At 39.4% G+C, this 13,624-nt stretch overlaps 1 protein-coding gene across 1 annotated transcript; it reads left to right on the forward strand.

The window, feature by feature from the left end:
• The first annotated feature begins 1,343 nt into the window (after positions 1–1,343).
• Positions 1,344–13,156, forward strand: KCTD2 (potassium channel tetramerization domain containing 2). Its single transcript, XM_060764722.2, has 6 exons — positions 1,344–1,783; positions 4,974–5,082; positions 5,939–6,030; positions 7,016–7,111; positions 8,299–8,424; positions 9,573–13,156. The coding sequence occupies exons 1-6, from the start codon at positions 1,511–1,513 to the stop codon at positions 9,600–9,602; spliced, it is 726 nt and encodes a 241-aa protein (XP_060620705.2). The 5' UTR covers positions 1,344–1,510; the 3' UTR covers positions 9,603–13,156.
• Positions 13,157–13,624: the final 468 nt, after the last annotated feature.

Genomic DNA, 13,624 nt, shown 5'->3' on the forward strand with positions numbered 1-13,624 from the left:
CAGAAGTTGGAAATGACACACACAAGGCACACAATAACAGGGGTGACTTTTTCCTTTTTCTGGGGAAGACAAACTCTACTCTCAATTGCATTTGCTGGATTCGTGTTTGTTATACTTTGCCCCCAGCTATATTGCCATATGATATAGGGACCAGAGTGAAGAGAGGGGCCAGGCAGACAGTCCCACCTTGTTTCCTGCAATGTGCTAATAATATAATAATAATAATTTGTATATACATATAATATTGATATTATAACGTAGTACAATATAATCATAATAATAATACTATATTATAATATATATTCTATGTGACATGTAATATTACTAATAATATTACAGTATAATTGCATAGTATAATATAGTAATATATAATGCTGATATTGTGCTATGGTAATAATATAATATATTGTATTTACATATTATTTGTAAGCCATTCTAAGTTCCCTTTGGGGTGAGAAGGGTGGCATATAAATGTTGTAAATAAATAAATAATAAAGCTATTTGAAACATTGTATGGTCAGTGTACTCATGTAATGCAGTTCACGAGTCCCAAGGCCCCTTCTACACTGCCATATAATCCAGTTATCAAATCAGATAATCCACATTATTATTATTATTATTATTAATAATAATAATAATAATAATAATACACTTTATTTATAACCCGCTACCATTTCCCCAAAGGGGACTTGGTGCGGCTAACATGAGGCCAAGTCCAAAATAATACATAATAAACACACAGTAACAAAATACATCATAACAAAATATAAAATAACAAAATCAACAATATAAAACAGCATATTAAAACCAGACACGGAGGGCGGGCAAAATGTGTGAGGTAAAATTATCTGCTTTGAACTGGATTATATGAGTCTACACTGCGATATAATCCCGTTTCTAACAGGAAAGCATGTCAACCGACTGCAGGCGTCCAAACTGCGGCCTTGTGATTGTTTGGACCTCCAGCTCCCAGAATTCCTGACCACTGAACAAGCTGGAAAGGGTTTCTGGGATTTGGGGGGCCCAGGCCGATGGAGGACCGCCGTTTGAGGAGGCCTGGGCTTAAAGTAACCACGAAGTCCCCTCTCCTTTCAAGAGGCTGCATGTCTCTACTCTTTTGAGTCTATGGTTCGATTTAGATGAGAACGGCATTTGCGATTGTTCTCCCGATAGTTTTATGCGGGCCTTTCCAGAACTTTATGGCCGAATTCTTATTTTGAATAATGATGATGATGAGGATGATGTTATATTTCTCGGGGTCCCCCCTCGGTGTCCGGAGGTCTCGTCGCGGCCAGGCCAGAGTGCCAAGGGGAAGGCGGTTGGCGCCCCGGAAGTGCTTCCCCGCCCCCGGAAGTGCGGCTGGCTCTCCCCGTCAGCAGGGACCAGGGCGATGGCGGCCGAGTCCCGCCGCGCTCCGCTCCGCTCCCTCCGCCCCGGCCGTTGAGACGGGCCGCCGGGACGCCCGAGAGAAGACGAGGAGGAGGAAGAAGAGGAGGAGCTGCGGCCGAGAATGGCGGAGCTGACGGCAGCCGGGGAGGGCAACCCAGGCCGGGGCCGCACGCCCAGCCCGCTCCCGGGGCCCCCCAGCCCTCGCCCGCCCGCCACCGCCCCCGCCACCTCGGAGGCCGCGCCGGGAGGAGGCCCAGGCGGGGGCTCCAAGTGGGTCCGGCTGAACGTGGGCGGCACGTACTTCGTGAGCACCCGGCAGACGCTGTGCCGCGAGCCCAAGTCCTTCCTCTGTCGCCTCTGCTGCCAGGAGGGGCCCGAGCTCGGCTCCGACAAGGTGAGGGGCGCCCGGCAGGACCTCGCCTCCTCCTCGCGCCTCCTGACAGGAGGAAGGGTCTCTATAGTGGGCCCCAGGTCAGGCAGGAGCCAACTTCGGCCCTCCAGGTGTTTTGGTCTTTAATTCCTGGAGGGCCGAAGTTGGCCCCAGCCTGATCTAGACGCCAAAATCCCCGGGTGCTTAAGTCTCATTATATACAATGGCGCAGTAAGTCGGCATCTCTTATATCCAGTGGCAGAATCAAGGTTTTATTTCTGGGTTTTAAAAAAAATATTATTTGGAAGCCCTGGATAGTAAAATCAGTGGATATGGGGAACCGGATGTATCTGTTAGGGAAAACAACCCAAAAATAAGCACAGCGTCTAAAATACAAATAGGTATTAAAAGTTGAGCAATAGTTCACAGCAAGTAGAGCGTGAAGTGCCCTGTGATGTGGCTGTAAAGAATTTAGAGCTTAGACAAGCAAAGATACAAAGTCCAATATTGAAAATCGCAAAAGGTTTATTTACAATAATAAAAGCAAGTACATTTCTTCATAGTTAAAGAACTGGGTCTGAGCTACTCTAACACCCGTCTCTTCTAAGGTTCAAAGAGAGGGAAAAATAACATTCACTACATCTCTCCTAACACACGCGCAGAGAGAGAGACATCTGAATACATACTGCACACACTCAGATGCAAAAGTAAAATCTCGGAAGTAAACGCTTGCAGTAGAAACACATCCATTCTACACAACCAATCAGAATAAAAGCAGAAACAGAGAGGGCAGAAGAAATAGATACATTCCAACTGTCATACGGGAGGAGGGATTCCCACAGTTTATTCTAAGCTAACTAACTTGTTTCTCATTGAGGACTGGAGACTTGGGCAGTGTGGTGTTGAATCCCAATATTTAGCACCATCTCTGTACATGGTGCATCCCAATAATTAAATAAGTTCCCACTACTCAGGCTTGTAGCCCAAGTGAGGGTGTTACTAAAATGTCAGGGTCAACCATTATAGTAGAAGAAGCCATTGCACACCTACTCAAACAAACAATTTATAGCCTTAGAGTTCGTAAACAAATCATTTCCCTCATACATTTCTTCTCTGTCCGGTTCTGTTTGATTTTAATGACAATATTTGGAGAGAAAAACCTTTGAATAATGCTTGTTAAAGTGTCGGAAATCTTTCCTATTTTACTGAAAATCACCTGGAGATTTCCTATTAGACCAACATATACTTATCATCCAGCCTAGAACTAGGCTATATAGGGAGCATGAGGGTTATGTATCCCTTTTTTCTTTAAAAATTGAATCCCCCAACACTTGGTCACAAAGCACTGTGTTTTAATTTTTCATGTGTATTTAACTCTTTTTTTTTCTTGGACAAATGAATAGATTACAAGCAACTATTACCAAGTGTTATGTTCTTCTTCTTGGTAGGCCTTCCATAAGTATATAATCATTTTAATTAGTATGTAGGAGAAATTGGGGGATTTTCAAGTGCACATGGCTGGCAAAATTGTGGTATTTTTATCATTGATTAATACAGTAGTAATTTGCCATAAATCAAGTGTGAACCTTAGGATTTTATTAGATTAAACTCCCCTCACTCCATTTGGAGGTGGACATATTCTGTCCTTCCCAGTATTGTTTTTGAGTCAATGTTCTTTTCCCCCTCCAGTCAATCAACCCATTCCACCCCTTTCCATTATTATAGGAAGGAAAAACACCAGTTCAAATTTCCTGTCACAACCTTGATGTTTGCCTTTTCATAAACTTCCAGTGAAAGCACTTAATACCACAAAGCTGTCTGCAGTTGTGATTTATCATAACTGCTGCTTCATGTCATTCTCTTTTTTGATATTGTTTGAGTGGAAAGGCTTTTAAAGCAGACTGCATATGATCCTGTTCTGTTCTGTGTGGCTGTTAGGTTTTATATTCTCTCCATCCAAGATATTTGTTTTTCACTAACTCTAAGGACAAACTAGATTCTAAATTCTAAAACCTAACCTTGTCTCTAGTGAGATTGGAGAACTCTTTCACTGTTGTTAAACTGGAGCTTTGATCATTCCTGCCAGTACTAACTGGCGCTTGTCCAGCCACTCTAAGAGGGTTATAGGTTGGACATCCCTGATCTCCAGTATAGCTGTGCATTAGCGAAATAAAGATTGCATTTTAGAAAATCAATATAATATATGGCATTTTGTCTAACTCCCATCTTCATTGCTTGAAAAATGTGTGATACATTAAAGTGTACTTAAACAGAGTGCTGGCTTTCAACAAATAATTGTTGATGTAATGGAGGATTGTAAGCATCCAGAAAATGTTTGTAGAACATAATTTTAATTTGAAAATAAGGTGTTTTAAAATACTGCTTGATAGGAGGCATGAATATATAATTGGGGAAATATTTGATCAGTTTTCCTTCACTATGGTTTTTGTATAGTGTGGTCCTATACACTTCTGCTCACAAGTAAATCTCATTGAGTTCAGTTGGACTTACCTCCATGTAAAAGTGTGTAGAACTACATCTTTAGTGATTTTTATAAAAATGCATTTAAGCTGGTGGCAAAAGGAATTTATGGCCCGACATTGTTTGTGTACTTTAAAAGCGTTGTTTATTGTAATATTCTGTTATGTTCCTTACCATGTAGAATTATATTTACTTGCCACGTAAGAGGCCTAAAACCTGGGTGGACAATTCCTTCATTTTTATTGCCTTTCATATTGTTGTCAAAATTTGGTGAAAATACACATATTGGATGAGACTGCTACCGCTGTTTTGGTCTACTAGTAAATAAGCATATGATCATATATCTGGGTGTAATGCTATTATAGAGGTGGAGGCCTATCTTTTTAATTGCATCATGATGGCATCTATACAGCAATACAGGCTTCCTCCTACCTGGTGACACAGGACCTTGGAATCCAGCAAGCCCTTTTTTCTTCCCACTCACTGTCACGCTTTCATGTCTTTTTTGCTCAGACTAAGCGTTATAACAACAACATTTTAAATCCAACATTATGGAGGATTCAGGATAAGAGTTAGTTAGTTAAATGGAGTCTATTTCTTTTAATGAGATCAAAGCTTTATCTACTGAGAATCCAACTCTCATTTTATGTCATTAGCGCCTACAGGAAAGTATCTTCACTCCACTGAATTTCCTTTTCAGCATCAGACTCTAACACTGTTATATTTCCAACAGGATGAAACGGGGGCATATCTCATTGATAGGGATCCCACATATTTTGGTCCAATTCTGAACTACCTCCGGCATGGAAAACTCATAATAAACAAAGAATTGGCAGAAGAAGGTAAGAAAATAGAATTACAGTTTTTGTTCTGATTTTGACAAATTTATAAAGTACTCTATTATCTTTGAATACTAGAGGTATCATTAATGCATTAAAGACTGTAAATATCTAGTTGAAATATATATAAATGAGACACTGTTTTATGATGTATAATGTTTTTAAAAAGAGTTTAGAGCACTCATATATGAAATAAAATCTATAACAAAGATTACAGTAAATCAGTTACTATGTTAAAATATAAGTCTATGTATATTGCCATATTTAGAGATGTAGAATTTCTGTAAATTATGAAACCTTAAAAAGGGGGGGGGGGTTGGCAAAAATGTAAAAATGTAATTATACTAGTGTCTTTTACAGATTGACAACCATTTTATTGTTTTAGAAATATAAAATATATACATACTATGATTAAATTTTATTTGGCATTACATCGTGTTTCTTATGTCAGTAGTACAGTTTTGACAACAGTAGTTACAAATAAATTTCTCTTTATAAAACAAATATTTTTGCTACAAATACAGTTATTACTTCTTGAACCTAAGGAACCTTTTTCATTTTGCCACATTAGTAGAAGCAAGCAGAAAACAATAAAAAATTGAGCTATATATTTATTTTCATCTAATTTTCCATAACACCAAGCAGATTTACATTATTCAATCCCATAAAAAGATTGAGAATCACTATTAAAAACATGAATTGCAATGATCAGATACAACACTTGGTTGTACATTGGAGTCTCTTTTATTTAGTTTTTAGAAATAATTTGGAAGGGGCTAAATATATAATACTTCATCTTAAATATTATATTCATTATTCTAAAAGAAATAATAAAAATATGTTCCATTCCCATTCCTAGGTGTGTTAGAAGAAGCTGAATTTTATAACATTGCATCTCTCGTGCGGCTGGTGAAGGAGCGAATACGGGACAATGAAAGCAGAACTTCTCAAGTAAGAAAGCAAAAGTCAGAAGTCTGTGGCCAGAATCACAAATATTGCCTTGGCCAGTCATTACTTGTTGTTGCAGATGCCTTCCTTTCCATAGTATCTCTTACTTGGCAGTATGGAAGAGGGGAGAGGTGTTTTCTCTGCTCCTGTAATTGGCACAACGAGCAAGTACAGCATTTGATGGTGGTGTTGTCTATAAAAATAAACCAGGAAAAAGAAGGGCAAACCAGCTTTTGCGTTCTTCTCTCAAGTTCTCCCCAAGCCAGTGGAGACTCCTCTCCTCAAAAACTAGTGCTGGGCAAATTTATAACAGGATAAATGTTGTTTCAGATGCTTGCCACATGTCTTCACCCTTGTCATGAGCAGCTGGCTAGAAGTGCCCATTTACAATTTTTCTTAGAAGTTCACAGACATCTTATGAGTCTACATTCACTTTCTTGATATTATTATTATTAATAATAATAATAATAATAATAACCTTTATTTATACCCCACCACCATCTCCTCGATGGGGACTCGGAGCGGCGTACATGAGGCCAAGCCCAAACAACAAATTACAACAGAGTAAAACCAAAGACGCAAACCGAAAACGCGAACAATAAACAGCTACATCATAATTACAGAAAACATGTGAATACATAACAATATAAAATTACAATAAGCACAAACACAGTGATAATGGGCGAGCTACATGTAATGATTAAAAGCAAAACTAATTAAAAACGAATTAAAAACTCGGGCGAGATAAAAGAGAAGCATATTATTTGCAGAGCAGATATTATAGCAGGAGTTGTGGAATCAAACTTTCCCACGAGGGGGAGACACACACATATACTCCAATGACAAAACGTTGAGGCTAAGCAATAATGTGAGATTGTGTATGCCATAGATGCTTGTGTAAGCCATAGATGCATTTCCTTTTAACATACTTAACAAAGTCAAAACCGAAACTTCTGGCATGTTGATGGGTATTATGTTTGGATTTCAGGGACCTGTCAAGCACGTATACAGAGTCCTGCAGTGCCAAGAGGAAGAGCTCACTCAGATGGTGTCCACTATGTCTGATGGATGGAAATTTGAACAGGTATTCCATTCTAATCATAGTTTTCATATCTAGAAGAATGGTACAGTTGGGCATTATTCATGGCTTGTCTGTCACTGTTGTTATTTACTATTGTCAGGAAAGGGATTGTATGTCCACCATGAAGGTATTGTGTATTTTCCTTTCTGCCTTTTTAGAAACTAGAGAATATGGGTTTCTAATAAAACATAAACTGTAGCTAGCTGCCTTGTCTCTGTGGAGAAGTCTGGCTGCTGAACTAGCTTATCATTTAGGGTTCCAAATCTGGGGCCCATTTTATTTGATTTTTCATTTTATTGACTTTGTTTAAACCATTTTAAACACCCACTAGACAATGTACAGTTTTTTAAAATGCGATATTTTAAAGTGTAATGGTAATGTGAGAAAGAACCCTTTGTTTTGAATCCTCTCACATCCCAAATTAGAAAATGAAAAGTTATCCTACTACATTTTGCCCAATGTGGAAATGTGGTTTAGGTAGTTCTGTTACCACTTCACAATCAAGTTGAGCTTGCTATAGTGTTTGACAAGGACCTCTATTCAGATTCTTAGGTTTAAGATTGTTTTGTACCATAATCTCTTCCTATCAATAAAGTGGGATTAATATTTCAGATTCAGTGTTTAAATACAGGTTGAACATCCTATATCCAGAACTCAAAAATCCAAAACTGTTCACATGGGTGGCTGAGGTAGTGACATTCTTGCTTTCTGATGGTTTAATGTACAGAAAAATTGCTTCATGTACAAAAATTTTCAAACTATTGTATACCTATGCGCATCAGCTTTATATGAAATATAAACAAATTTCATTTCAGACTGATGTCACATTTCCAACCTATCTCGCTATGTATAGGCAAGTATTCCAAAAAGAAATAAAAATTTGAAATATGGGGCATATTTTGTCCCATGTATTTTGGATAAGGGATACTCACTCTGTACATATATTTCAGGGAACCATCATATGGAGGCTTTGTAGACGTCAAGGCCTCTCTTAAGAAAATGATTTTTTAAAGTATTTGTATACATGATTTGGGGCACTTTTGGGGGGGGGAGGGTGTTATTTATTGCAAACATTAAAGGTATCCTGAAGAGACCAGATAGTGGGCCAGGTGACCTTTACGTTTGATCCTATAATAAGTATTGTATTGCTGCTTTTAATCTTGTATCTTCTCTGTTTACCCTTCTGTCAGCTAATCAATATTGGATCTTCCTATAACTATGGAAATGAAGACCAAGCAGAATTTCTCTGTGTTGTATCCAGAGAGCTCAATAACTCTACCAATGGCATAGTCATAGAACCTAGTGAGAAAGCAAAGGTGAGGACTCTATCCTTGAGGATTGCATTAATCTTTTAACATGAAATTGAATAAAATAAAATAAAATGCAGCTTGTTTTCAGTAATGTGAAGTGTGTGACTCCTAATCATTTGAATTTTGACAAATAATCTTGTATATATTGACTGCAACACCCTTTTAAGAGAAAATCTATACTGGTTGTGCTGATATTTCTTAGGATATCGGTCAGTTGTCTTGTGAAATATCTCTGAAGGAAACTCTTGAATGCTCAATAGTATGTTTATCTAATAGACAACTTCGTAAGGGCTTTCAATTTTCAGTTACATTTTCTTTGACATTTTGAGATAATCTTGGAAGTTTTTAAATGCTCACAGTTCAATTCTGTAATGTCTACTGAGAAAGTAATCCCATTGAGTTCGGCCAGTTTTTTTATAGGCAGGTATGTGTAGAATTGTAACCTTAAATGCAGGAAAACTGATTTCCTCTTTGGTATTGCTATGCTGAATTCAGAAAAATAACTTATTGATCTCCTGTAAGGTGAGTGTAGTAATCCTCGCATAGCCATGATTCATGTAAGCAGTTGTGACAATATTTATGCAATAGCCTCTGTCCCTAAATGTCATACTGATGCTTGAATCTGAAAAGTGATAGCGATTCAGGAGGAATCTCAAGTAAATGATATGCATGCAATTGCAGATATGGACAAGCTATTTGTTGTTCTCTTGTAGGAGCAAGGTAAGGGGCTGAATACACCACAAAACAGGAGCTAATGGCCTATTATGAAATCCAACTAAAGTATTTGATATTTTGAAAGCAGGAAAGCCTGAAATGTTTACAGAGGCAAACAATGACACTTTAGATTCAGTTGCCAAAGAGCAGCAGACTGTTCCTTGTAGATATCAGCTGTCAGTTCTTTGGCATGTCCGATTTCCCCCCTCTTAAATCACTGACTGAATTTGACAATATCTAACCTAAATTAGGGGTTCTTTTAGATAGTAGTCGGTATAGTCAAGTTCCCATGGTTATTAATGTTTCCCTTTGATGCTGTGGCTAAGAAATCACTCCCTCGGTGCTATGAGAGAGCTCACGTTTACATTTTCCTTCCAGGACTTGTAAGAGATTAATCTAAATACCAGCTAATGGCTACATTCTTGTTTCCCTTTTCCCAGATTCTTCAGGAACGAGGATCACGGATGTAATCCTAGCATCTGCTTTAAAACTCCCAGATGTCAAAAGGGCAACCTAGCTGAGCAGGGCATTTCTCCTGCAGTCCAACCTTGCTTTTGTACAGTAATCAAACTAACACAAAGCAAAGCTGAGCCTGTCCTGCCAACGGAGAATCAGTCCTGGTAAAAACCAAAGGCTCATCCCACCCAAGTTATGGCAAGTGAAGAGGAAAGAAGAGAATCTTCCAACTGGATTGCCCCTTGCCCCACCGTTTCTTTTTCTTTCTGTCTTGATAATACTGTGGCTTTTCACATTTTTGTTTAATTTTATCTGGGGAGGGAGAGCTCTTTTAGAGCCTTTTATTGCGAGGGCTGCCCAGATTCTTGGGCTCTTTAAGTTTAATAATAGACATTTGGTATAGCAGTGTCATTTTTAATGGTTCTAATGGGCTACGTTAGGAAATTTGTTCAAACTAGATTCATCCAAATAAGATGGAAATGGAAAGGAATATCTAAACCAAGAATATCCCCTTCCTCAAAAATTTTCATTTTTTGTTTGTTTTGGGTTTAATACTGGCTGTATATTAGGGAACGTAATCATATTTTGTGCACCTGGGGCCTTGGCTGAATGAAGGGGCTTTCTCCCGATAACACTAAGAATACCAGCTATAGGCATCTCTAACATTGTGGTGTGGTCATCACTCTTCATGCACCTTACAATGTGTGGTTACCCCCAAGTTTTAGATTCAGTGGTACTGTCTCATTTTCTCAGCATCAGAGGAAGGGAGGGTGGGACATGTGTCCTCTTTCTACTGCCAGAGCCTGGAAACTAGTCCTTTGGCTTACTTTAAAGTTGCTCTTTTGTCTGAAGGATTTGTGTTCTTGCCAAGTTCAGCTTTGCCTTGTCTTGTCTTCAACAGCATGAAATGATCCCCTTGTTCTCTTGCTGTCCTGCACCAAAGCAGGTTTTCTTTTGTATCCTAGTCATTTTGGTAGGCTTTGACAACTCTTATCCAATACATTCATGGACAGAGTCTCTTATTTACACATGGTTAATCTGTGCTTGCACCCCCCACCCACCCCTTATTGTATCACCTTTCCCAAATAATTAAGGGGCATCACACAGGTTGGGGGGGGGAGGGTGGAGGGGTGATGGAAGTTGCCAAACTGTTGTGATGTTTCTTGTCCAAAGTGGTGTGTGAACTTCTGTAACTTTTTCCCCCTTTGGAATGCCTTGAATGGATGTGAAAATGTTGTGCCTCTCTTGAATTCTAATCTTAGCCAAATGGGACTCGCTGATCTTGTCAGTGAATTTGTGCCATCCCTAATCAGTGAAATGTCCTCTCCTACTTGTTGGTAAGTGGAATCCTTTAAGCATTGGCTGCATGATACCTCCCTCCCACTTCCTGGCTTTGTTCTTTGTCAGTCATTTTCAGCTTCTGGGTCTTGGATTAAGCTCCAAGCATACTGAACCAAAGTTGAGAGAAACAGGAATGCTTTGGTCTGTCTCCCTGGCAATAATCAAAGCTCCCATATTAGGCCTGTGATCAGAGGACCTCCTTGTTGCAATTGATGTGCTTGGGATTTCCCATTAAGAAATTTCACTCTGTGTCTTTTTTGTGTATTATGCTATAGGTTAATGAGGCTTCCTATCCCGTTTCTTCCATATCGACACCAGGGGTGACAGTGAGGGCTGGGAACAACAATGGGCAAAGTGTTATAGTGGGTATATGGAACACATTCACCATGGACAAAGCAAAGGAAGTTTGGCACCAATTCCCCCTGTCTCTGCATCCTCTATTATCCTTCAGTGTTTCTGTGCATATATCACAGCTTCCCCGCCAGTTCTGACAACATAACCTCCAGTGGTGTTTTGGTGGGTTAAGGTTGGAATAGCTTATGTAACAACAGACTGTACCCAAAGTCTTGAGGTCAGTTAACTGACTGTTGAAATTCAGCTGGCTCCGTAGTATGTTCAGTTAAACCAACGTTCTTGTCCTGCTCCACCCTTCTTGTTTTAATGTGTTGCTATTGGCATGGTTAGACTATATGTCTTGGCTGGATTTAACTAACACTGTGATGTGTACATAAACTTCTTGAGTATCTTGTACGTTCAGCTGTTGTCAGTGTATATGCACAACTGTGAAATAACCAGGTGTGTGCACGTGCTGTGAGGAAATCTAAAAACCACCAATGTATAGCATTCACATATGCCCTCGTGACCTCTCCTTCTAGGGGCGGAGGAGAGGGTGAGCTGCTGGTGGTATGAACTAAGTGAAAGAAAACAGACTGACGATGCCAAGAATAGCTGCCATTTCCAACATGGCCTAACCCAACTCATTCCCCACCTTGCTGGGCACGTAGCAGTGTTAGGTTGCTTGGAAGGAGACTTTACTGTGTAGCTTTAGTTAACCGAACCAAATACCTCATTTCTTTATTTTTGGTCACCAAAAACACCATGCATGGGGAAGCCCCATTAGAGGAGTGCCTGATGTCAGAATAACAGACCGGATAATATATGTTTTCTTTTGCCCGTATTGTGCCATTGGGAACAGTTCAATTTAAAACTAGGAAAATCGGGGTGTCAGCTGTGGCAGGGTTGAAGGGCTGTTCTGGTAACAGCAACGTTTGAATTTAATTACAAAAGCCCATGTTTCCGACTGGTAAATGGGGCAATCCTGTTGTATAAACCCCACTTGCTGCTATCAGCTAGTGGGAGGTTTTCAGTGGGTTTTGTCCTTCACTGGAACACAATTGCCTTCTCCTTCCCATCCCATGTTAAATATTCTCAATTGAAGTAATTAAGCTTATTGAGACTCTCCCTGGAGTGGTGAGCTATATAGCTGGGGATAGAAACAGTATTAGGGATTGGGAAAGCCATTGGCTTTCCTGGTTTAAGGGCTTGAAATCCAGCTGTGGACTTCTTTCCATTCCAGCTCATCTACCTGTGGTATTCTCTTTCCCACCCTAAGATGCATCTTCAGGCCAAGTTAATTTAAAGAACTGGCTTCCATGTCTTGCATCGGTTGTATCTCTGCCTTTATAGCAACAGGGCTTTTCCTTCCATTTGCCTTGACTCAATCAACACTTTTTCTCCTAAGTTAAAGCTGGAAAGAAAAAAATTAAAATGTCAGTTTCTCCTATGGAAGACAGTCAATGGAAAGAGAAGCAAATGGTAGGATGGGTATTCATCTGAAAGATTTGCATCTCTTGAGGTTTTCTATAAGTCATTAGCTAGCCCCTGGGGACCATTCTCCCAGTGGCCAATTGTTCCGTTACAGCAAGGTTGGAGCTAACCTTCTCTTAAAAGTGTCTTTGTTTCTGAACATTTTAATCAATTTTTCTCAGGGGTGACTGAGTGGTCCGAGGGGAGGGGGCTCCCATAAGGGGGGGGAAGGCGGCTTCTCGGACTTCTGCAGCTGGGCCGTGGGCTCCTCACCCTCAGGTTTTGCCTGCAAACCTGGAGGTTTTGTACAGTTTGTCACATGTCAGTGCCCTTTGCTACTGTTTCTCTTTGTTTATTAAATGTGTTTGAATAATAATGGAGATGCTGTGATTTTTTTTTTCCAATAAAGATTCTGACATGACTGGAGCCTCTGAATTGTTTTCTTCTGTCCTGCAGAGCTGGTGTGTCTCTTGTGCCACTGTTCCTCACTGCAGTAGACAGCAACACTTTCTGGTTATTCTAATTGTTATTGTGTATTCTGCCTTTTTGCCAGCCCTGAGATGTTAAACAGTTTACAGAATTGAAAACAAAAAAAGGCTAACATCACTAAAGTAAACAAAAGTTAAAATACAATTATATTTTCAGTAGAATACCTATTTTATTAAAATAGCTATTTTATTAAAAAATATCAACCATACAATGAGTATTGAAAGCCCTTTCTCCATGAGCAGTAAGTTCCCAAAGGCCTATCAAAATACAAGCAGACTTCAAAAGGTTTCTGCAATTTTATTAATTCTATTACTAAGAATTTCAAACAAATTACATCACTTTCCTTTGCAATGCATTTTTCCCTAGTGCCGAACCAACTTTTTATTGGCCTCAGCAAAAA

Source organism: Anolis sagrei, chromosome 2 (genome assembly GCF_037176765.1).
Source record: "Anolis sagrei isolate rAnoSag1 chromosome 2, rAnoSag1.mat, whole genome shotgun sequence".
In the NCBI taxonomy this organism is placed as follows: Eukaryota; Metazoa; Chordata; class Lepidosauria; order Squamata; family Dactyloidae; genus Anolis; species Anolis sagrei.